The sequence below is a fragment of the Piliocolobus tephrosceles genome, chromosome 17 (assembly GCF_002776525.5).
Source record: "Piliocolobus tephrosceles isolate RC106 chromosome 17, ASM277652v3, whole genome shotgun sequence".
NCBI lineage: Eukaryota > Metazoa > Chordata > Mammalia > Primates > Cercopithecidae > Piliocolobus > Piliocolobus tephrosceles.
Window position 1 is genome coordinate 18,395,736 of NC_045450.1, and position 24,555 is coordinate 18,420,290.

The 24,555-nt window shown below is 45.1% G+C and overlaps 1 protein-coding gene across 3 annotated transcripts in view; it reads left to right on the plus strand.

Annotated features, from left to right (window-relative positions):
• Positions 1-24,555, plus strand: part of VPS35L (VPS35 endosomal protein sorting factor like) — a 148,886-nt gene that overhangs the window by 11,088 nt on the left and 113,243 nt on the right. For all 3 annotated transcript variants that reach the window (XM_023225070.2, XM_023225069.3, XM_026455354.1), the window contains exons 3-7: positions 2,781-2,948; positions 6,155-6,277; positions 8,100-8,124; positions 12,073-12,149; positions 14,543-14,671. In XM_023225070.2, coding sequence (XP_023080838.2) covers positions 2,781-2,948; positions 6,155-6,277; positions 8,100-8,124; positions 12,073-12,149; positions 14,543-14,671 — 522 coding nt within the window. The remainder of the gene's footprint in view (positions 1-2,780; positions 2,949-6,154; positions 6,278-8,099; positions 8,125-12,072; positions 12,150-14,542; positions 14,672-24,555) is intronic.

Here is a 24,555-nt window from a genome sequence, read left to right on the forward strand (position 1 = left end):
ATGGACACAAAAAGGAAAATGACATTCAGAAAATAGAAGTGAGGTACAGAAACAGCCGGATTGGTTACAGTTCAGCATTTGCCTTATTTGAACCCAATTTGAACACTTGTCTCCCGGCACCTTTTTTTCTTTTTTTTTTTTTGAGACGGAGTTTTATTCTTGTTGCCCAGGCTGGAGTGCAATGGCGCAATCTCAGCTCACTGCAACCTCTGCCTCCCAGGTTCAAGTGATTCTCCTGCCTCGGCCTCCTGAGTAGCTAGGACTACAGGTGCCCGCCACCATGCCAGGCTAATTTTTTTGTCTTTTTAGTAGAGACGGGGTTTCACTATGGTGGCCAGGCTGGTCTCAAACTCCTGACTTCAGATGATCCGCCCGCCTCAGCCCCCCAAAGTGCTGGGATTACAGGTGTGAGCCACTGTGCCTGGCCCAGTTGGCCCCCTTTAATTGGCCAAACCTTGGTGATTGGCACAAGAGTAGGTTACAGTCTGTTTACACATCCAGTGAGGTTATAGTTCACTATGTGCAGAGAAACCTTTAGGCCAAAGTTAAAATACATAAGGAGACAGCTGTAGGCTAAACTTCATTTAACACCCATAGCATAACAGAATAGCTGCGAAGAGCTGCTGCAGCTCCAGGCCTATCCTGTTAGATTGGCAACATCGGCAGCAGGAAAATGCTTTTCTCGAGCAGTTTTCGTTGACCCACTTTTGTTATGCGCCCTATCCTGAACGAGCGTTGGTGACCTGCTGTAGAGAATAAGTTGATAGATTGGGGTAGGTCTAAGGCTCACCCTGGGAACTGAGAGCAGAGTTCACCCCACCAGGCCTATGGGAACTGAGTATGGGGGAGAGATGTTTTCCCAGATAAAAATTGGGGTATTAAGTATTAAGCCTGTGAGGTGGAGGAATGGGTGCCAGAAGACAAAAACAGCAAATGTATACCAATGGGAGGTGCTTCTCTCTCTCTCCCCTAGACTGCAGTTCAACTCCATTCAGGCAGCCGTCACTGGCAGTTGGCATCTGACTCGACAGGTTTGAGGGCAGAGTCCTCAATGAGACAGCCCTGGCCCAGTATGGTGGCTCATGCCTGTAATCCATGAGGATGGATTTTAGGATGCTAGATGGGAGGATGCTAGATGGGAGGATCTCTTGGGCCCAGGAGTTCGAGACCAGCCTGGGCCACATAGTGATACCCCACCTCTACAAAAAGTAAAAAAAAAATTAGCAGAGTGTGACGGTGTGCTTGTAGTCCCAGCTACTCGGGAGGCTGAGGCAGGAAGATGGCTTATGCCCAGGATGTTAAGGGTACGGTGAACTGTGACCATACTATTGCACTCCAGGCTTCGTGACAAAGCGAGACTTTGTCTCCAAAAAAAAAAAAAAAAGACATCTTCACTTCAGAAACTCCAACTTTGCTACACATTGGGAGTTCCCATGCCTCCCTCCTTCATGTTCAATAATTTGCTATAATGGCTCACAGAACTAGGGAAACATTTACTTATACTTACCAGTTTATTATTAAGGATATTACAGAGAATACAGATGAACAGCCAGATGAAGAGGTACGTAGGGTGAGGCCCAGGGGAAGGGGTGCACAGAGCTTTCATGTCCCCTCCAGGTACCTCGATGTGTTCTTGTTCACCTACCTGGAAGCTCTTCAAACCCCGTTTTATTTATTTATTTATTTAATTTTAGACAGGGTCTTACTGTGTCACCCAGCTGGAGTGCAATGGCACAATTTCAGCCCACTGCAACCTCTGCCTCCCAAAAGCCCATTTTTTGTGGGTATTTTTGGAGGCATCATTGCATAGGCATGATTGATTATTAACTCCATCTCCAGCCCTCTCATCTTCCCGAAGGATGGGGAATGGGGCTGATAGCTCCAAGATTCTAATCATGGCTTGGTCTTTCTGGTGACCAGACCCCATCCTGAAGCTCTGCAGGAGCCCATTGGGAGGCACCTTATTAAGACAAAAGTTGCTCCTTCACCCAGGGAATCTTCCAAGGTATTAGGTCTCTGGGGCCAGAGACCACATAAATTTAACAGCCTGGAGTGCAGTGGTGCGATCTCGGCTCACTACAACCTCCGCCCCCTGGGCTCCTGCCATCCTCCCACTTCAGCCTTCTGAGTAGCTGGGACCACAGGCATGTACCATCACACCTGGATTATTTTCATATCTTTTGTAGAGATAGGATTTCGCCTTGTTGCCCAGGCTGGTCTCAAACTCCTGGCTTCAAGTGATCCTCCTGCCTTAGCACCCCGAAGTGTTGGGATACAGGCATGAGCCACTGCACCCAGCAGAAAACTTAACTTTTATGAGGTGTTCAAGGGAGAAAGACAAAAAAAAGTATCTGGTTAAAGTAGAAATTCCCTACTTAGAGGTTAGTTGTCGGTTTTGATTGGCCGGTCTCTAGTTAGCGGGTAGTTGGCGATTTGCAATTGATTAAACTTAAGTTCCATTTTACTACTTATATCGAGTTGGATTTTGGTTTGCTACATAGGGAACCCCAGGTGCTGTAGCTGTCTCAGTCCAGTCACCTCTCAGTTAATTTTTTTAACACTTCCTAACCCTAACTTCCTACTTTCCCTTCCTCGACAGCTGTGATCCTGAGTCATGTCCATTTGTCACAAAAAAATAAGCATCCCCTGCAGATGGATAAATCTCTGCTGTAAATGAACCATCCATTCAGCTACCAGAATGGGAGGAAAGTACCCACTGGAGTGTTTCCCTGGGGAGAGTTGTGGGTGCTCCGTTTTACTTCCAGAAATTTTCCTCACAGGTCACAGAATCAAAGACTAAGAAAGTGAACCGGAAAGGAAGCACATCTTCCACATCCTCCTCCTCCTCCAGCTCCGTGGTGGACCCGCTGAGCAGCGTCCTGGATGGGACTGACCCCCTCTCCATGTTTGCAGCCACTGCTGACCCCGTAGCCTTGGCAGCTGCCACGGTAAGCACCCCGGCCATGGTCGTCCAGTGGGGGTCAGTTTTGTGGGTGCAGGAATGGGTGGTTTTCTCCTGTCCTGCCCTTTTTTTTTCCCTAAGAGACAGAGTCTCACTCTGTCACCCGGGCTGGAGTGCAGTGGTGTGATCGTGGCTCACTGCAGCCTCCAACTCCGGGCTCAAGCAATTCTCCCAACTCACCCTCCTGAAAAGCTGGGACTACAGGTACACACTACTGTGCCTGGTTAATGTTTTATTTTGTTGTAGAGGTGGGGTCTTGCTATGTTGCCCAGGGTGGTCTCATACTCCAAGCCTCAAGCGATCCTCCCACCTGAGCCTCCTAAAGCTTCTTCCCCTTTTTTAAGTTGCACAAATAATGCACACAGTACATTCTGGTTGCAACAGTTCAGGTCATCCAGACGTGAGAGGCTGGTGTAGCTCTGGGAAGTAGGTCTTTTTCTTTCTTCTTTTTTTTGAAAGCATTTTAAAATTTATTTTTAGTTTTAAATTTAACTTAATGTTTTTTGAGACAGCCTTGGTGTGTCACCCAACCTAGAGTGCAGTGGTCCGATCTCACTGCAGCCTCCGTCTCTGGGTTCAAGCAACTCTGTCACCTCAGCCTGCCGAGTTGCTGGGACAGGCATGCACCACCACACCTAGCTAATTTTTGTGCTTTTTGGTAGGGACGGGGTTTCGTCATGTTGGCCAGGCTGGTCTTGAACTCTTGACCTCAAGTGATCCACCTGCCTCAGCCTCCCAAAGCGCTGGGATTACAGGTGTGAGCCACTGTGCCTGGCTCTTAAAATTTATTTTTAATTTTAATTTTATTCTTCTTATAAATCTTTTTACATAATTACATAAGTAAATCACTCATTTTGATGTGAAAAAGTCAGAAGTCATGTAGAACAATCCTTCTCATTCCAGTCTCCACCCTGGCGGTCGTGAGAATGATGGCTGTAATGTGTCTTCTTCCATAGCTTTTCCCTGTATTTTCATAGATACTTCCGACAGCGGTCTCTGGACATTTCCATACCTACTCATATATAAATAATTACAGCATCAGCTTACTGCATGGCAGGCATTTTTTCAGAGTGTGTTTCATATTTGGTTCTCTTACTACCTTGTGAGAGGTATTAGAATCCTCATTAAAGAGGCAGCCATGGAGGGGTAGAGATATCAAGTCACATCCAAGCTGGGATTCAAACCCAGTCAGTCTGACTTCAGAATACATGCTCTCAATCATCATCCTATGCTGTGTTTCATATATTATTTACCATTGTTACATAAATAGAACTGCAGTTTTGTGACTTGTTTTTTTGGAGATAGTCTTGCTCTGTTGCCCAGGCTGGACTGCAGTGGCATGATCGTAGGTTGCTATAGCCTTAAACTCCTGGGCTCAAACAATCCCCCTGCCTCAGCCTCCCGAGCAGCTGGGACTTCAGGTGTGCGCCACTGCGCTTGGCTAATTTTGGATTTCTTGGTAGAGCCAGGGTCTCACTGTGTTGCCAAAGCTGGTCTCAAACTCCTGGGTGCAAGCAATCCTCCTGCCTTGGCCTCCCAGAGTGCTGGGATTACAGGTCTCAGCCACTGCACCCCACAACTTTTTTTTTTAATTTAATTTTTATTTTTGTTTTTACTTTTTTTTTTTGAAACAGAGTCTCATTCTGTTGCCCAGGCCGGAGTACAGTGGCACGATCTTGGCTCATTGCGACCTCTGTCTCCTAGGTTCAAGTGATTCTCCTGCTTCAGCCTCCCTGGTAGCTAGGATTACAGGCATGTGCCACCACACCCGGCTAATTTTTGTATTTTTTGTAGAGACAAGGTTTCGTCACTTTGGCCAGGCTGGTCTCGAACTCCTAACTTCAGGTGATCTGCCTGCATTGGCCTCCCAAAGTCCTGGTATTACAGGTGTGAGCCATGCTGCCCAGCCAACTTTTTTTTTTTTTTTTAACTTGACCATATGTCTTGGAGAACTATCCATGTTAGTACGTTTAGAACAACCTTATTATTTTGACCAGCCTTATTGTATTCTAAAGACTGGCTTTACCTACTTTAATTTGCCATTCCTCTACTGATGTATCCATCAGATAGAGGATACCCCAGATAGTTTCTGGGTTTTCCTGATACAAACAGCAGTGCACCATGTGTCTTGAACACACACATGCCTTGGTGCATGTCTGCAGGGATTTCTGCAGGGTAGCTTCCTAGAAGTTCTTTGCTGGTTGGCCAGGCGCGGTGGCTCACACCTGTAATCCCAGCACTTTGGGAGGTTGAGGCGGGCGGATCACGAGGTCAGGAGTTCGAGACCAGTCAGACCAACGTGGTGAAACACCATCTCTGCTAAAAATACAAAAATTAGCTGGGCGTGGTGGTGGGCACCTGTAATCCCAGTTACTCAGGAGGCTGAGACAGGAGAATCACTTGAACTTGGGAAGCAGAGGTCACAGTGAGCCGGAGATTGCGCTACTGTACTCCAGCCTGGGCGACAGAGCAAGACTCTGTCTCTTTGCTGGCATAAGGCAATGTGTATTTAAGGTTTTGATGACTGTCACCAAATTGTCCTCCAAAAAGAATTAATGAGTCTGTATTTCCACCAGTGATATTGAAGAAGGCCTGTTTCCCTGCATTCTTGCCAGCCTGACATCAGCCAGCATTTTAACTCTTTGACATTCTGATACTTGAAAAAGTGGTCTTTTCCAACTATCATTTCCTTAATTCTTAATGAGTTTGAGCATTTTTTGATATGTTTATTGTCCATTTGTGATGAAATGGCCTGATTTTTTTTGTGTGTGTGTGTGATGGAGTCTTGCTCTGTCACTCAGACTGGAGTGCAGTGGTGCGATCTTGGCTCACTACAACCTCTGCCTCCCGGGTTCAAGCGCTTCTCCTGCCTCAGCCTCCTGAGTAGCTGGGACTACAGGCATGCACCTGGTTAAGTTTTGTATTTTTAGTAGAGACGGGGTTTTACCATATTGGCTGGGCTGGTGTTAAACCCCTGCCCTCAAGTGATCTGTCCACCTTGGCCTCCCAAAGTGCTGGGATTACAGGCATAAGCCACCATGTCCGGCGCTGTAATTTTTTTTATGATAGTAAACCTTGAGACAGATCTATTTTATTCCACAGTAAAGGACTATCTGCCTTCTATTTATATATGTATATATTTAAAGAATAAAATGATACTGCTGCTGAAGAGATTATCTTGACTTTCTTTAGGACAGCTCCAGAAGGAAACGTGATAGAGATGATAACTCCGTTGTAGGATCGGATTTTGAGCCTTGGGCCAACAAACGGGGAGAAATCCTTGCCCGGTACACCACTACCGAAAAGCTGTCTATTGTGAGTACCAGGAGACCCTCTCCCAGGGTCTACTTTGGAGTTAGTAGTAATTTCTTTGTGTTATATTGCTTTAACTCCTGGGCTCTGTAAGTTTCACTTATTTATTTATTTTTCTACTTCTCTTAAAAGCTCAAATATAAGGCTTCACGTAGTATGTCAGTGTTGTTGGCATAAAAATGTACTGACAGGTTTCCCAAAAAAATCTGGTAAGGATCAGGGATGTGGCACAGGTCAGAGAAAGAATTAGAACAGCAGAGTCTTGTCTTTGGGAGGAGGTTTGAATTATGAAGGGAGGAGGTCAGGCATGGTGGCTCACGCCTGTAATCCCAGCACTTTGGGAGGCCAAGGTGGGCAGATCACTTGAGGTCAGGAGTTCGAGACCAGCCTGGCCAACATAGTGAAACCCTGTCTCTACTAAAAATACAAGAATTAGCCGGGCATGGTGGTGGGCACCTGTAATCCTAGCTACTCTAGCGGCCGAGGCATGAGAATTGCTTGAACCTGGGAAGTAGAGGTTGCAGTGAGCAAAGATCGTGCCACTGCACTCCAGCCTTGGTGACAGAGTGAGACCCTGTCTCAAAAAAAAATAATTAATTAATTTAAAAAATGAATTATGAAGGGAGGACAGCATGACACTGGAGGAGAAAGGTATCACTCAGTAAGTCCCACATAGCTGGGTTTTCTCCTGGAGCTGGAAGTTTACTGTTTCTCTGGATGGCCATTAGGTGAAATAGTTGGCTTTGGCCTCAAGACACTTACGAAATTCGAGGCTTACCTTCTACTTGGCAAACTGCTATGGAAGGAAAGACTCAGGAGAGCTGAGACCAACGCAGTCAGGTTAATGCCTGTGTGAGTTAGGACTGGGTTCAGTTGCTTAGAACCAAAGCCCCTCCTAACACTGTAAACAAGGGTGATCTGTATCCCTCCTTACACTGGAGAGAAGTCTCGAGCAGAGGAGTCCAGGACTGGTGTGGCAGCTCCGAGGGCATCAGGGTTCCACCACATTCTTTCTTCCTCCTCGGCTGTATTGAGTATTGCCTCACATTCATGTTGGTAGACAGAGGGAGGAAAGGGAAAGAAAGATGCACCCCTTCCCATTCAGGAAGACTTCTTGGGGTCCCCCAACACTTTCAGTTACATTTGTCTTGAAGGTGTGGTCATGGGCCATTCATAAGTGCAGGGAGGCTGAGAAATGTAGCAGCGTGTCCATCTACAAATGGGGCTGTGCCCCAGAGGAAGTGGTGAACTCAGCAGGCCACGGGGAACGCTTGGCCATTGAACAGAATGACAGTCAGAATTGCTGGACTACTTAAATTGAGTCTTTTTTTTTTTTTTTTTTAACTGTACAGAGTTAACTTAGAGCAGTGATTCTCTACCAGGAGTAATTTTTACCCCTGGGTGGTCATTTGGCAATATCTAGAGACATTTTTGACTGTCACAGTTCTGGAGGTGGTACTGACATTTACTGGGTGGAGGCCAGAGATGCGGCTAAGCATCCAAGGGTGCACAGAATAATCTCCCACAAAAAGTTATCTGGCCTCAAATGGCAGTAGTGTAGAGGGTGATAACCCTGATTCAGAGTAGGTTAAAAATAGTTCTATTATGCGACTCTGCTGGCATATCAAAAATTTTAGTATTTGTCTGCTGACTTTGAGAACCCTGACTTGAGTAGAAATTTGAATCTTCAGTGGTTTTTAGTGACTGTATTTTCCTTCTTTGAATATATATTTCTTTCTCTTGGGTATGTAAATGGCTTTGTTGGAAAACAATGAACATACTGCCTTAGAATTTTAAAATATTAATGAATGTTATGTCTCTGCAGAATCTGTTTATGGGATCTGAAAAAGGTAAGATGAGTTTGTTGTTGTTTTGATGGGAAAATTCCGCCATTACTTTTAATATCATTTTACAAAGGAAAAACGTTTATGTGATATGATTCTGATGGAGCTATTGCTTAGACTGTGGATAGACATAGAACTAAAATACATATTTAGAGCATGAATTAAAAAAATATCAAATCTCAGCACTTTGGGAGGCCAAGGTGGGTGGATCACCTGAGGTCAGGAGTTCAGTACCAGCCTGGCCAACATGGTAAAATCCCTTCTCTACTAAAAAGACAAAAATTTGCTTTTTTGTGTGTGTGTGGTGGCGCATGCCTGTAACCCCAGCTACTCAGGAGGCTGAAGCAGGAGAATCACTTGAACTTGGGAGGCGGAGGTTGCAGTGAGCCAAGATTGCACCATTGCACTCCAGCCTGGGTGACAGAAGCGAAATTCTGTCTAAAAAAATAATAATAATACAGCCAGGCACGGTGGCTCACCCCTGTAATCCCAGCACTTTTGGAGGCCAAGGCAGGCAGATCGCTTGAGGTCAGGAGTTTGGGACCAGCCTGGCCAACATGGTGAAACCCTGTTTCTACTAAAAATACAAAAATTTACTGGGCATGGTGGCACATGCCTATAATCCCAGCTACTGAGGAGGCTGAGGCAGGAGAATCTCTTGAACCTGAGAGGTAGACGTTGCAGTGAGCCGAGATTGCACTCCAACCTGGGCAACAAGAGTGAAATTCTGTATTCAAAACAAAAGTACAGCTTGGTGCGGTGGCTCATGCCTGTAATACCAGCACTTTGGGAGGCCAAGGCAGGCAGATCACTTGAGGTCAGGAGTTCAAGACCAGCCTGGCCAACATGGTGAAACTCCGTCTCTACTAAAAATTAAAAAAAAAAAAAAATTAGCCAGGCGTGGTGACAGACGTCTGTAATCCCAGCTACTCGGGAGGCTGAGGCAGGAGAATCGCTTGAACCTGGGAGGCGGAGGTTGCAGTGAGCCGAGATCACGCCATTGCATTCCATTCTGGGTGACAGAGCGAGACTCTGTCTCAAAAAAAAAAAAAAAAACCAAAGAGGTTACTAGGAGTAAAACATAAGCTTACTGTTTAAAATTACAGAGGAAATAGTCTCCCCCTCTTGCCTCCCTCACCAACTGGGGGATTGCTTAAGAGAACCTTTCCCTTGTCTTAAGTCCTTTCCCTTGTGCCATAAGATATGTTGGTGAGGGGGCCACATGCTCAGTCTTATAGGCCACTGGTCCCTGAATGCAGTTCTCAGCTTTCTCTCCTAAGACACACAGTCAGAAGCTGTGGACCTGGGTATCTCAAACTGCCGTGTAGCAGGATTGCCTGAGGAACTTTTGTATGAATATAGATGTCTGGCCCCGACTTGCTCAATTAATCTTGTAGGATGGGACCCCAGAATTCCTATTTTAATGCTCCGAGGTGATTCTGGAGCAACTGACAGATCATGTTCTGCTGGGTGCAGATGAGCACAACCATGGTTCATTGCAGGTCTCTGATACGGCAGCTGCCACTCTTCCCACGGCTCTGCTGGATGAGACAGCACGTTAGAAATCAAGAGAGTGGGAGCAGCTTTGTTACGCACAGAATTTTTTTTTTTTTTGAGATAGAATCTTGCTCTGTCACCCATGGTGCAGTGCAACCTCCGCCTCCTGGGTTCAAGCAATTCTCCCATCTCAACCTTCCAAGTCACTGGGACTATAGGTGTGCACCACCAAGTCCAGCTAATTTTTGTATTTTTAGTAGAGACGGGGTTTCACCATATTGGCCAGCCTGGTCTCAAACTCTTGACCTCAAGTGATCCACCCGCCTCGGCCTCCCAAAGTGCTGGGATTACAGGTGTGAGCTACCACGCCCAGCTTGTTATGGGCAGCATTTTGATCCCAGACCATAAAAGGTAAATTATACCAGCCTGTACCCACCAGTTTGTAAAGATCAAATAGAGTGGTGATACCAAGTGTCTTAGTCTGTTCAGTGGTACTGTAAAGGAGTACCAGAGGCTGGCTAATTTATAAGGAAGAGAGGTTTACTTGGCTTATGGTTCCACAGGCTATATTAGAAGCATGGTGCCAACATCTGCTGTTGGTGAGGGCCTCAGGCTGCTTCCACTCATGGTGAAAGCAGATGAGAGCCGGTGTGTGCAGAGATTGCATGGCAAGAGAAGGCAGGAGAGAGAGGGAGAAGATGCCAGACTTTTTTCAACAGCCAGTTCTCATGGGAACTAAGAATAAGAACTCACTCATTACTGCAAGGATGACACCAAGCCATTCATGAGGGATCCTCCCCTACAACCCAGACACCTCCCACCAGGCCCCACCTCCAACATTGGGGATCACATTTCAACATGAGACTTGGTATGAATATAGAGCAATAGAAACTCTCATATGCTGCTGGTGGGAATGTAAAATGGCACAACCACCTTGCAGAACACTTTTTCATTTTTTATTTAATTTGAAGACAGGTGCTAACGGTCCGGTTGTTTGTGCCCAACCACACTCCCCTGCCCCAATTCGTATGTTGAAATCCTAACCCTAAGATGATGGTATAAGGAGATGGGCCCTTTTCAGAGGTGATTAGGTAATGAGGGTGGAACCCTCATGAATGGGATTAGTGCCCTATAAAAGAGGCCCAAGGGCCCTCCCTCACCCCTTCCGCCAAGTGAAAACACAGCAAGAAGGCATCATCTATGAACTGAAGCGGAAAGCAGGCCGTCCACAGGCACCTAATCTGCTGGGACCTTGATCTTGGACTTCCCAGCCTTTAGGACTGCGAGAAATACATTGCTCTTATTTGTAAGCCACCCACTTGCTAGTGTTTTGTTGTAGTAGCTGAAAGGCATTAAGACAGTGGGCCAACCCTTTGATCCAGCATTCCACTACTGGGGTATCCCCAGATCAGGGGTTGGTAGACTGCGTGCTGCAGGCCAAGTCTGGTCCACTGTCTGTTTTTTAAGTACAGTTTTACTGGAACACAGCCCTATCAATTTGTTTACGTATTATCTATGCCTGCTCTTGTGCTATAACAGTAGAGTTGAGTAGTTGGAGCAGACGCTTTGTAACTCTCAAAACCTAAAACATTTGTCAGGCTTACAAAAAGAGTTCTGCAGCTCGACCCTAAGTCCACGTTTCTTTTTTTTTTTTTTTCTCTTTCTTTTTTTTTTGTTTTTTTTTTTGTTTTTTTTTGAGATGGAGGTTACAGTGAGCCAAGGTTGCGTCACGCACTCCAGCCTGGGTGACAGAGTAAGACCCTGTCTCAACAACAACAAAAAAAAGTACTAGAGCAGAGGCCCCCTTAAGATGGGAGATGGGGAAGGATTCTGAAATAGACAGCCACAGAGGGCAGCAGTCAGCTAGATGCATTGCCCTGCCTTGTAGCTGGCCTGTGGCCTGGGGGCCTTTCCTTCATCCCTCCAGCAGTCCCTGCTGATGGCGAAATTGTGCTGACAGATGCAGGAAGGAGGCACAGCTAGTCCTGTTTGCTCGAAGAGAGGGCTTTGAAGCCCTAGTGTTTCCACCCTGGGTAGACAGTGAGATGGTTGTTTTGTTAGCAGAAGAGCACAATTCTACGCTGTGAGTAAGAGCCTAAGAGGGCCTTTTGTTCATAGAAAACAATTAAATGACGGATTTTTGACATGCTTATCTGGACCGCCTTTCTTTAGGAATAAACAGATGATACAGAGCAAAGTTTGTAAATCTCAAATGCAGCAGTTAACCTCTTCGAGGCTGGCCCACTGGGCTCCCAGGGGCAGCTTCTAAGTGGGAAATGTTTCGATGGAACTCTGGCTACATAAGGAAGTTGTTTTGAAAATCTGGGATAGTTTTCTGTAATGGAATCGTTCCCTAGTGTCTTTATTCACGATGAAGTGTAGAGTGAAAGATGCCTCCACCGGGGGTACTGGTGCAGGAGAAAAGCCACCTGTGTGACGTAAATTCATTCTGTTTAGGCAAAGCCGGGCCTGCCACGCTGGCAATGTCAGAGAAGGTTCGGACCCGGCTGGAGGAGCTGGATGACTTTGAGGAGGTGAGCAAGTCCTTTGTGGAGAGCAGGGAGTGGGAGAGCTTTTCCTTCCTCCTGCCAAGTGAGATCAACCTCGGTGGCTGCTCTTTGATTAATTCCCGGGCTGCGCATGGTGCTTAGTCCTCCCAAGGCAATGACTCCATCCAGGGAAGGATGCCAGCATGCAGTTGGCCGAGCTCACGGGAAGCCTGACTGGGGCTGCTTTTCTAGAGGCCTCTTTTCTCATCGTGATGCCTGAGCAAGGCTGGGTCCCCTAGCGACAGTGTCTTACGGTAAAAAGCAACTGCAAGGCCGGGCACAGTGGCTCACGCCTATAATCCCACCACTTTGGGAGGCCGAGGCAGGAAGATCCCAGGAGGTCAGGAGTTCGAGACCAGCCTGGCCAACATGGTGAAACCCTGACTCTACAAAAAATACAAAAATCAGCTGGGGATGGTGGTGGCTGCTTTGTAATCCCAGCTACTCGGGAGGATGAGGCAGGAGAATTGCTTAAACCTGGGAGGCAGAGGTTGCGGTGAGCCGAGATCGCGCCATTACATTCCAGCCTGGACAAAAGAGCGAGACTTTGTCTTAAAAAAAAACAACCCAACTGCAGTCACCTCCCTGAGAAGCAGCCTTATGGAGTACAAAGACTTTGCTTTGCAACTGGCTCTGCTTGGGCTGACTGGATATGGCCCACAGGAATCTTTCAATTGGCCTACAAGTACTTTGAAAAAAAAGTGAGTCCTTTGCCAACACTTAAACATTCATAAATGTAACCAACAAATACAGAATTTCTTGAAAAAACAATCTTGACTGGGCACAGTGGCTCACGCTGTAATCCCAGCACTTTAGGAGACCAAGGCAGGTGGATGTCCTGAGGTCCGGAGTTCGAGACCAGCCTGGCCAACGTGGTGAAACCCCATCTCTACTAAAAATGCAAAAATTAGCTGGGCGTGGTGGTGGGTGCCTGTAATCCCAGCTACTCCGGAGGCTGAAGTAGGAGAATTGCTTGAACCCAAGAGATGGAGATTGCAGGTTGCTCTGTCGCCCAGGCTGGAGTGCAGTGGTGTGTGATCTCAGCTGACTGCAACCTCTGCCTCCTAGGTTAAAGCAATTCTCCTGCCTCAACCTCCCAAGTAACTGGGATTACAGGCACGCACCACCGTGCCCAGCTACTTTTTGTATTTTTAGGTGAGACAGGGTTTCACGATGTTGACCAGACTGATCTCAAACTCCTGACCTCAAGTGATCCACCCGCCTCGGCCTGCCAATGTGCTGGGATTACAGACATGAGCCACCATGCCCAGCCAACTCTTATTTCTATAATAAAGAGTTTTTCATTTTGAATCGTAGGAAATGTACATATAAACATTTGGTTCCAGGTCTCATCATATGTGCTCACATGACCTTCACTCCTGTGAGTTGTGTGAGGAGCCTCTTAACAATAGCCCAGGGTTAAGGAGCATCTGCTGTGTGCCAGGGCCCATACCAAGTCTTTACCTACATGGCCATTTCATCCCCGTGACAATCCCTTGCTCAGCAGCCAAGGGTTTTTGCTGTGGTTGTCTTTCTGTCCTGATTACTCTCTCCTTGGTCTAATTAACACCCCCACACCCATCTGTACCTGTACTCCCCTTAGAGTTTGTCTCAAGTAACACTTCTCCAGGAAACCATTCCTGATCTCCCCATCACAGTTTACAGTCCATTTCTTTGCTACCATATTTCTCCCAGTCTGACTTTCTCTGAAATTGACTTTCTCTGAAATTGGGGTATATGTTCCTCAGTTGGTTCCCATCAGTGATCAGCATATTTTTCTTCCTTAGTAGCCCAGGAAACAGTTGAGCTTTTTTCCATGGGCACCTCAGATCCAGTATATGTGTCCCCATAGAATTGTGTTTTCTCCTGGGCATTTATCTGAGTTTGAGTTAATATCCATCTGTCTTCAGTATCTTAAGCTCCATTAGTGCTGAAATACCCTGTCATGTCTTATTGCTTGGGAATCCTGAGCAAAAATGTCTTTGTTTCTCGAGCATCTAGTCCTATGTCCTGCACATAGGAGACCCACAGTTGGTTGAATGAGGTAAGTCTTGTTACCTCAATTCACAGATGAGGCTCTGAGAGGAAAGTAGCTCACCCAGGGTCACACAGCTACTCGGTGACTGAGCTGGGAGGTGGCTTAGGTCTGACTTGCTTCCAAGGCCAGCCTGTCAACCCACCGCATCCTGTTCATCTTTGTCAGAAAACTCAAAAGAACCTCTTTGATTGCAAATGGCAAGGCAAAGCTGTCAATCCTTGTGGGGATATGAGGAAAATTTAGAGACCAAAACTCAGCCAATACCTGGTATTCTTTATAAGGGTGGTAGTCGAGCAATATTTTTCCTGCTGTGCCTTCACCTTCTGCCTTCTCCCCACAGGGTTCCCAAAAGGAGCTGTTGAACTTGACTCAGCAGGATTACATGAACCGCATAGAGGAGCTCAACCAGTCGCTGAAGGACGCCTGGGCCTCAGACCAGAAAGTGAAGGCTCTGAAAATAGTCATCCAGGTTAGATATAGTGATCCCCCCGCCCCCACCCAGAATTTCCTATGTAAAATTCCACTGCGGAGACTTAGAGTTTTCAGGGGCCTGCCTTCAGGGTCTTACCCTTGTTTTTTCATCCCTTTCCTTTTCATATACTTCCTGTGAAAAGCCATGATTATGAATCTGTGTTTTTATGAGATGGCTAATCCCAGGGTCACCATGTGCAGCTGCACAGGTTGTGCACTGCACAACTCCAGGAAGCACTCTTCACTCTAGGTTACAGAATTGGTGATACCCCATGTGTTGTGCAGTACATTAACCATGGTGCAACCCCTGACACATTTGTGATTTGTACGCAGTAAAGATTGGGCAACTTTCTGTTGGGATTCCTTGACTGCATTGGCTTGGTGTCTTTGGGATTAATGACATGTGTCCCTAATAAATGAATATTTCAGACATATTGCGCATGCTTATGTGACAAGGAGAAGTTTACAGCATTGGGAGAGGTACATACATTGAATTTTCTTTGCTGATGAGTTTGTTAAGCCAGTGACAATTCTTGAACCACAAGAACAAGTACTATGTGGAAAACAGCTTATGTTTCTTGGTCCTGAAGATCCGGCTATCTTAGCAAAATGTGCCCAGAAGCACGTTTGGAAAGGGATAATTCATTAAATTATCATTTTCAGAGCAGAGTCAACAAAGGATTTCTGAACTGCCATTTTAGTTCAAAAGGACAGATCCCATTCTCATTCCATGTTATGATAATGTGACATTTGTTTTCTCACCTGTTCTTTTGAAAGACAGGAGAGTCCGGGGGTCTTCACACTGGACACTTGAAGTCTTTTAAGATGACTCCTTGTATAGTAGGGGTGATTTCTTTGGTGTTTCATGATGGGAGGCAAACCCACGCCCATTTCTGTTCAATCGCTGATGTTAGTTTACAGAGTAAATAGTCCCGAAGGCCAGGCCTCTCATCCTGGGAGCCCGTGGAGAGGGTTGCTTGCTGAGTGTCTCGAGTGAGAAACTATCTGAACTAACAAGTGCTTCTTCACAATATTTGCATTGGCAGCATCTCTCCGTAGATTATTGTAGTTTAGAACCGTGTCTTCTAAGAGGTTTACATCTGGGGGAGATTTGATTCATGTCTTCACAAACAAAATAATCATAAGTGTGTTTCATCAACTCTACATCTGGCTAATAGTAACAATTTTACAATACATCAAGGACTGCCTTCTTTATCCAAAAGACATAGTCAAGGCCGGGTGCAGTGGCTCACATCTGTAATCCCAGCATGTTGGGAGGCTGAGGTGGGTGGACCACTTGAGCCCAGGAGTTTGAAAGACCAGCCTGGCCAACATGGTGAAACCCATCTCTACTAAAAATACAAAAATTAGCCAGGCTAATTTGCTGTACAGTAAAGTTGTTCTGTGTGTGTGTGGGAGGGGTACCTGGTGGCTGCTTTACTAAGGCATATTTTACATATCATAAAGTCCACCCAGTATAAGTGTATAAATCAGTGATTTTTTTCACTAAACGTATAGAGTTGTGCAACTATCACACAGTCTAGTTTTAAAACATTTTTATACCTCCCCAGATTCCCCCAAGCCTGTTTGTAATCAAATCCCACTGCCATACCCAACCCCAGAAAACTACAAGTCTGTTTTCTGGTTCTGTAAATCTGCCTTTTCTGGACATTTCATATACGTGGAATTATTCGTAGATAATCTTTTGGATCTGGCTTCTCTCACGTAGTATAATGTGCCTTTTTAATAGATATGTAATAATTCTACATATTTATGGGGTACAAAGTGATATTTTGATACATGTATCCCGTGTGTAATGATCAAATCCAAGTAATTTAGCATATTCATCACCTCAAACGTCTCTAATTTCTTTGTGTTGGGAACATTCAAAATCTTCTCCTCTACCTATTTGAAAATACACAATAAGCTGGGCCTGGTGGGACACACCTATAATCCCAGTTACTTGGGAGGCTGAGGCACAAGAATTCCTTGAAAGTGGGAGGTGGAGGCTGCAGTGAGCTGAGATCGCACCACTGCACTCCAGCCTGGGTGATAGAGTGAGACTGTCTCAAAAAAAAAAAAAAAGAAAATACGCAATACATTTTGAACTATAGCCACTCTAGGTGCTATTGAACACTAGAACTTATTCCTCCAATGTAGCTGTAACTTTGTACCCATTAACCAACCTCTTTGTTCTCCCTTTGCCCTTACCCTTCCCAGCCTCTGCCTCTAGTCATCGCTGTTCTACTCTCTACTTCTATGAACTCAACTTTCATGGCTCCCACATGTGAGTGAGGACATGCAGTATTTATCTTTCTGGGCCTATTTCACTTAACTTGATGGTTTCCAGGCTCATTCATGTTGCTGTGAATTACAGAGTTTCATTTTATTATGGCCAAATAATATTCCTGTGTGTGTACCATGTTTTCTTTATCCATTCATCCATTTATGTACATCTAGATTGATTTCATATCTTAGCTATTGTGAATAGCGCTGCAATAAACATGGTACTGCTGGTATTTCTTTGATATACTGATTTCCTTTTCTTTAGATGATAACCTAGTTGTGGGATTGCTACATCATGTGGTAGTTCTATTTTTAGTTTTTTGAGAAATTTCCATACTGTTTTCTAGAATTGTTACACTAATTTACATTTCCACCCACAGTGTAAGAGTTCCCTTTTCGGCTGGGCGCGGTGGCTCACGCCTGTAATCCCAGCACTTTCGGAGGCTGAGGTGGGTGGATCACCTGAGGTCAGGAGTTCGAGACCAGCCTGGCCAGCATGGTGAAACCCCATCTCTACTAGGAATACAAAAATTAGCCGGGCATGGTGGCAGGTGCCCGTAATCCCAGCTACTTGGGAGGCTGAGGCAGGAGAATCACTTGAACCCAGGAGGCGGAGGTTACAGTGAGCTGAGAGTGTGCCATTGCACTCCAGCCTGGGCGACAAGAGCAAAACTCTGTCTACAAAAAAAAAAAAAAAAAAAAAAAGTTTTCTTTATATTCTCATCTGCATTTTTTTTTCTTAAGAGATGAGGTTGCCCAGGCTGGAGTGCAGTGGCTATTCACAGGCACGATCACATTGCATTACAGCCTAGAAATCCCAGACTCAAGTGATCTTCCCACCTCAGCCTCCCAAGTAGGTGGGACTATAGGCACATACCACCATGCCCAGCCTATTTTTGTCTTTTTGATAGTAGCCATTTTCATGTGGTTTTCATTTGATGATTCCCCTGATGATGACTGATGCTGAGCGTATTTTCACGTACTTCTTGGCTAATTTGTGTATCATCTTTGATGGGCATTTGGGTTGTTCCCACTCTCTGGCTGTTATGAATAATACTACTGTGTGCATTTGCATACCATTATTTGTGTGGACTTATGTTTTTATTACTCTTAGGTAAAATTTTAGGAATGGAATTGCTGGGTCATATGGTAAGTTAGGATTAACTTGTTGAGAAACTGCTAAACTATTTTCCAAATGGCTGCACCATTTATCTGAGGGTTCTAATTCCTCCACATCTTCTGACGCTTGGCATTGTCCATCTTTTTTTCTGGTTTCTTTTTGTTTGTTTGTTTGAGACAGGGTCTCTGTCACCCAGGCTGGAGCGCAGTGGTGCGATCATAGCTCACTCCAGCCTCAAACTCTGGCCTCAAGTGATCCTCCCACCTCAGCGTCCTGAGTAGCTGGGACTACAATTGGCCACAACCATGCCCAGTTTACTTTTAAAATCTTTTTTGTAGAGACAGGGCCATGCTGTGTTGCTCAGTCTGGTCTTGAATTCCTGGCTTCAAGGGATCTTCCCATCTCAGCCTCCCAAAGCGCTGGGATTACAGGCCTGAGCCATCACACCTGGCCTATCGCTTCTGTTATAACCATCCTACCATCCTGGTGGGTTTGAAATGGTACCTCATTGTGGTTTTACTTTGCATATCCCTAACAGTGATGTTGAACATCTTTGTACATGCTTATTAGCCATTTGTATATCTACAGTGAAATGTCTATTCAAAGCCTGTTCATTTAAAAATTGTGTTATTTGGTTGAGTTATAACAAATTTTTTTTCCTCAAGAGGCAGGGTCTTGCTCTGTGACTCCAGATGGAGTGTAGTGTTGCCATCACAGCTCACTATAGCCTTGACCTCCCAGGTTCAAGTGGTCCTCCCACCTCAGCCTCCCCAGTAGCTGCCACACCCAACTAATTTTTAAATTTTTTGTAGAAACGGAGGGTTTTACTTTGTTGTCCAGACTGGTCTCAAACTCCTGTGCTCAAGCAATCCTTTCATCTTGGCCTCCTAAAGTGCTAGGATTACAGGCATGAGCCATGCACCTGGCCAGTTGTAACAATTCTTTGTATGTTTTTGATACTATTTCTTTGTCAAATATGTGATCTCCTAGTCTGTGGCTTGTCTTTTTGTTTTCATAATTGTGTCTTTGAAATGCAGTTTTTATTGACTGATTGATTGATTGATTGATTGAGACAGAGTTTTGCTCTTGTTGCCCAGGCTGCAGTGCAGTGGCATGATCTCAGCTCACTGCAACCTCCGCTTCCTGTGTTCAAATGATTCTCGTGCCTCAGCCTCCTGAGTAGCTGGGATTACAGGTGCCTGCTACCATGCCCAGCTAGTTTTTGTATTTTTAGTAGAGACGGGGTTTTGCCATGTTGGCCAGGCTGGTCTCGAACTCCTGACCTCAAGTGATCCACCTGCCTTGGCCTCCCAAAGTGCTGGGATTACAGGCATGAGCCACTGTGCCCGGTCAGAAGTTTTTACTTTTAGCTTCATTCATCAATTTTCTCATTTTAGCTTATGCTTTTGTAGTTGTATCTAAGAACTCTTTGTCTAGCTCAAGGTCATAAAGATTTTTTTCTTTGTTTTCTTCTAGAAGTTTTATAATTTTAGCACTTACATTTAGGTCAATGGTTCATTTTGAATTACTTTTTATATGTCCTATAAGGTAAGGATCTAAATAAATTTTATTTGCATGTGGAGCTACAGTTGTCTCAGCAATATTTGTTGAAAAGACTATCGTATTAGTCTATTCTTGCATTGCTATAGAGAACTACCTGAGGCTGGGTAATTTATGAAGAAAAGAGGTTTAATTGACTCACAGTTCTACAGGCCGTATAGGAAGCATGGCTGGGGAGGCCTCAGGAAACTTAAAATCATGACGGAAGGCAAAAGGGAAGCAGGTACATCTTTCCATAGCAGAGCAGGAGAGAGAGAGAGCGCGCGAGCGAACAGGGAGGTGACACAGGTTTTCAAACAACCAGATCTCACGAGAACTGTATCATAGGAACAGCAAGGGGGAAGTCTACCTTCATGGTTCAGTTACCTCCCACCAGGCTTCTCCTCCAACACTGGGGATTACAATTCGACATGAGATTTGGGTGGGGACACAGAGCCAAACCATATTAACTATCTTTTTCTCTACTGAGGTCTTGGCACTTTTGTTAAAAATCAGTTGACCAAGGCCAGGCATGGTGGCTTATGCCTGTAATCCCAGCACTTTGGGAGGCCGAGGTGGGCGGATCACCTGAGGTCAGGAGTTCAAGACCAGCCTAACCAACATGGTTTAGAAACCCTGTCTCTACTAAAAATACAGAATTAGCTGGGTGCAGTGGCGCATGCCTGTAATCCCAGCTACTTGGGAGGCTGAGGCAGGAGAATCACTTGAACCCGGGAGGTGGAGGTTGCAGTGAGCCGAGATCGTGCCATTGCACTCCAGCCTGGGAAACAAGAGCAAAACTCCATCTCAAAAAAAAAAAAAAGTTGACCGCTGGTGGCAAACTCAGACTACTTAAAAAACAAAAAAACAAAGATCAGTCAACCATAAATGTAAAAGTTTATTTCTGGACTCTCACTGTCATTCTGCTGATCCATTAGTCAATCATTATGCCAGTTCCACATTGTGAGACAGAGTCTTGCTCTGTCACCCAGGCTGGAGTGCAGTGGCGTGATCTTTGCTCACTCCGACTTCCACCTCCCAGGTTCAAGCAGTTCTCATGACTCAGCCTCCCCAGTAGCTGAGATTATAGGTGTGCGCCACCACACCTGGCTAATTTTGGTATTTTTAGTAGAGGTGAGGTTTTACCATGTTGGCCAGGCTGGTCTCGAATTCCTGACGTCACCTCAGCCTCCCAAAGTGCTGGAATTAAAGGCATGAGTCATTGCGCCTGGCCAATTCCACATTGTTTTGATGACTATGGCGTTATAGCAAGTTTGAAACTGGGTAATATAAGTCTTTTTTTTTTTTTTTGAGACAGAGTCTTGCTCTGTTGTCCAGGCTGGAGTGCAGTGGCACCATCTTGGCTTAGCTCACTGAAACCTTCACCTCCCAGATTCGAGCGATTCTCCCGCCTCAGCCTCCCGAGTAGCTGGGATTACAGGCGCCTGCCACCATGCCCAGCTGATTTTTGTATTTTTAGTAGAGATGGGGTTTTAACACGTTGGCCAGGCTGGTCTCTATTCAAACTCCTGACCTCAGGTGATCTACCCAGTTTGGCCCCCCAAAGTACTGGGATTACAAGCATGAGCCACCGCACCTGGCCTGGGTTAGGTAAGTCTTTTAACTTTCTTCTTCTTCTTCTTTTTTTAAATTATTTTCACTGTTTTGGGCCCTTTGCATTTCTGTATGAATTTTAGGATCAGCTTGTCAATTTTTACAAAATAAAAAAAAAACCTTCTGGGATTCTGACAGGGATTGCATTGAGTATGAAGTCATCTTCTGATGCATAAATTTTGCCATCTGTTGATCAGCATCTGGCTCTTTTCTTTTTTCACTACATGGACGATGTCGCTGTGAGCACGCTCGGTCACGTCTGCTGGTGCCCATGTAAAGCTTTTCTCTAGATAAGAGCCTATACCTAAGAGTAGAACTGCTCTGTGCCTCTTCAGCTTTTCCAGATAATGCTAAGTTATTTTCCATAGTAGCTGTGCCAACATACGCTTGTAGTAGCATGTGGGCGTGTGAGAGTCTGTGCGATTCAACATTCTACCACCATTTGGGATGAGCAGATTTTCTATTTTAATTTTTCCAGTCGTATTTTCTTGTGGTTTTAATTTGCAGTTCCTCGATTACTAATAAAAATGAGCATCTTTTCACATATTTATAGGCCATGGGGATTTCCTTTTTTGTAAAATGCCCTTTGCTGATTTCTTTTGCCCATTTTTCCCTTTTGTTACCTGTGTTTTTCGTACTGAGTTTTGGGATTTTTAAAATGTATTCTGGATAGTAATGGTCTACTTCTTTCCTTCCTGCTCAGGTCATCTTTGAGTGTATGCATTTGTTCTGGCTATTCAAAATTTTTAGCCTTTTTTTTTTTGAGACAGGTTCTTGCTCTGTCTTCCAGGCTAGAGTGCAGTGGGGCGGTCTCGGCTCACTGCAACCTCTGCTTCCCTCGCTCAAGTGATTCTCCCACCTCAGCCTCCTGAGTAGTTAGGGCTACAGGCACACACCACCATGCCTGGGTAATTTTTGTATTTTTTGTAGAAACTGGGGTCTCACTACATTGCCCAGGCTGGTCTCAAACTCCTGGGCTCAGGCGATCTTCCTGCCTCAGCCTCCCAAAGTGCTGGGATTAGTGGTGTGAGCCACCACGCCCAGCTGGGATTTGTATTGTTAACACATACCTGGGTTACCTGATTCTTATCAGATAAGTTTAGGAAGCGGCACCAAAGCTTTAAAAACTGTGGCATCTTCAAAACAGTAATTTAAAAAGTAACTTCAATGTATACGATCATTATAGCTTTAACTTTGAATTAAAAACAAAATCTTGTTCCTGTTGTCCTTTATAAAATATATGTTCTATGAAACCAGCTTGGGAGAAAATCAATGCACAGATGTTTGGAAAGTTCCAGCTGTGTTTAATTTGAAATCCTCTGTTTAAATTCTCTCTCTCACCTCACCAGTGGGCAGTAACTCATCGCTGAGAGACTGTGCAAGCCCGGCTTTGGGTAGAACTCAGAGATGTCACATCCCTAGGAACCAAGAACTGTGTATTGTCAACAGTCTCTAAGATTTGGAGTTGTTAGCTTTTTCCAGCCTTGAAATCTCATGGGGCAGTTGTTTAAGTTGGAACTCTCACAAAGGGCATATGAAAATCGCAGAGCGAGGTGTCAGGAAATGGAATTCCTCATACATCCAATTGCCACGTTTGGTGTCAGCACTATTGCTTTTACAGCTTACATTCCCCCCCACCCCCAAATAACATCTGGGCTGTAAGAGGATGTTTCGCAAATCAGGCACGTTGTTTACTTTTAAGCCTACAATGCTATGGAGAAACTTGGTGACTCTAACAATTTAGATGTTGGATAACAACACCAAACTGAAAACACATGTCAGCCTATCTCTTGACATGGTGAACGTTCTCACCATTCGCTGCATATTGGGATTGCATATTAAATAATCCTTTCTAAATGTCTGAACATCTTTTTTTTTTTTAATTTTTAAATGACATTTTTCTTTCTGAGGGTCAACCGTTTGGGTGATGAAGTGTAGCAGTTATTTAATTCCTTATGCTGACTTTTGCATTTGTAAAGACTTCAGGGCATGGCATTAAATTTAGTTCTTCAAAGTAGAAAGAGCTTTTCTGTTTCTGATGGTAAAAGATAACTTAATCTAAGGTGTTTGGGGCCACATTGTGTGACTGCGGTCTTCCATTAAGCGTCCTGAACACTAAATAGCAGATGAGTACTCAAAAAAACAGTTCTGAACATGTTGGCTGGGTGCAGTGGCTCACCACCTGTATTTCCAGCACTTTGGAAGGCTGAGGTGGAAGGATTGCTTGAGGGCAGGAGTTCAAGACCAGCCTGAGCAACATAGTGAGAACCTGCCTCTATATAAAATTAAAGAAAAAAAAATTAGCCAGCCATGGTGGTACATACCTATAGTCCCAGCTACTCAGGAGGCTGAGGCGGGAGGATTGCTTGAACCCAGGAGTTCATTGTTGCGGTGAGCTATGATTGCACCAGTGTACTCCAACCTGAGGGACAGAGCAAGACCTTATCTCTAATAAAAGAATAATAAAATTTTTAAAAATTAAATAAAGAGCATGGCTGTGACCCTTTGGCATGAATGAGAATGTAGAATTCAGCAATTCCCTGCAAAGCCTAAATGTTCTCAGCATTGAAGGTCCTATTTCCAGAGCAGCATGTATTCATTGAAGCTTATGTTCCTTTTAGGGGGGAATTTGGGACTGAGTATAAATAATCAGTGTGAGTTTATGAAGCCTTGGGGATTTACTTATGGGGTCCTTTCTTAGAAAAGAATGTTGGCCGGGCGCGATGGCTCACGCCTGTAATCCCAGCACTTTGGGAGGCCGAGGCGGGCGGATCACGAGGTCAGGAGATCGAGACCATCCTGGCTAACATGGTGAAACCCCGTCTCTACTAAAAAATACAAAAAATTAGCTGGGTGAGGTGGCGGGCGCCTGTAGTCCCAGCTACCCGGGAGGCTGAGGCAGGAGAATGGCGTGAACCTGGGAGGCGGAGCTTGCAATGAACCAAGATCGTGCCACTGCACTCCAGCCTGGGAGAGAGAGCGAGATTCCGTCTCAAAAAAAAAAAAAAAAAAGAAAAGAAAAGAATGTTTAAGGATGCTGATCACCCTGAAATCAACAGAAGAAGCCAGTCTGCAAAGCAGTTGAACAAAGATGGGGCCTCAGATGAGGACTGTGATGAGAGAGATGTCATTCACTTCTCTCAGTGATTTTGAGTACTTCCTGGTTACCAGTATACAAGCAGGATCCTTTTGGATAAGGCTTTCCTGAAGAAGGTGATGTTGTATTTCCTTAAGAGGCTGTGTTATGGGCAGGGTGCGGTGGCTTATGTCTGTAATCCCAGCACTTTGGGAGGCTGAGGTGGGAGGATCACTTGAGGTTGGGA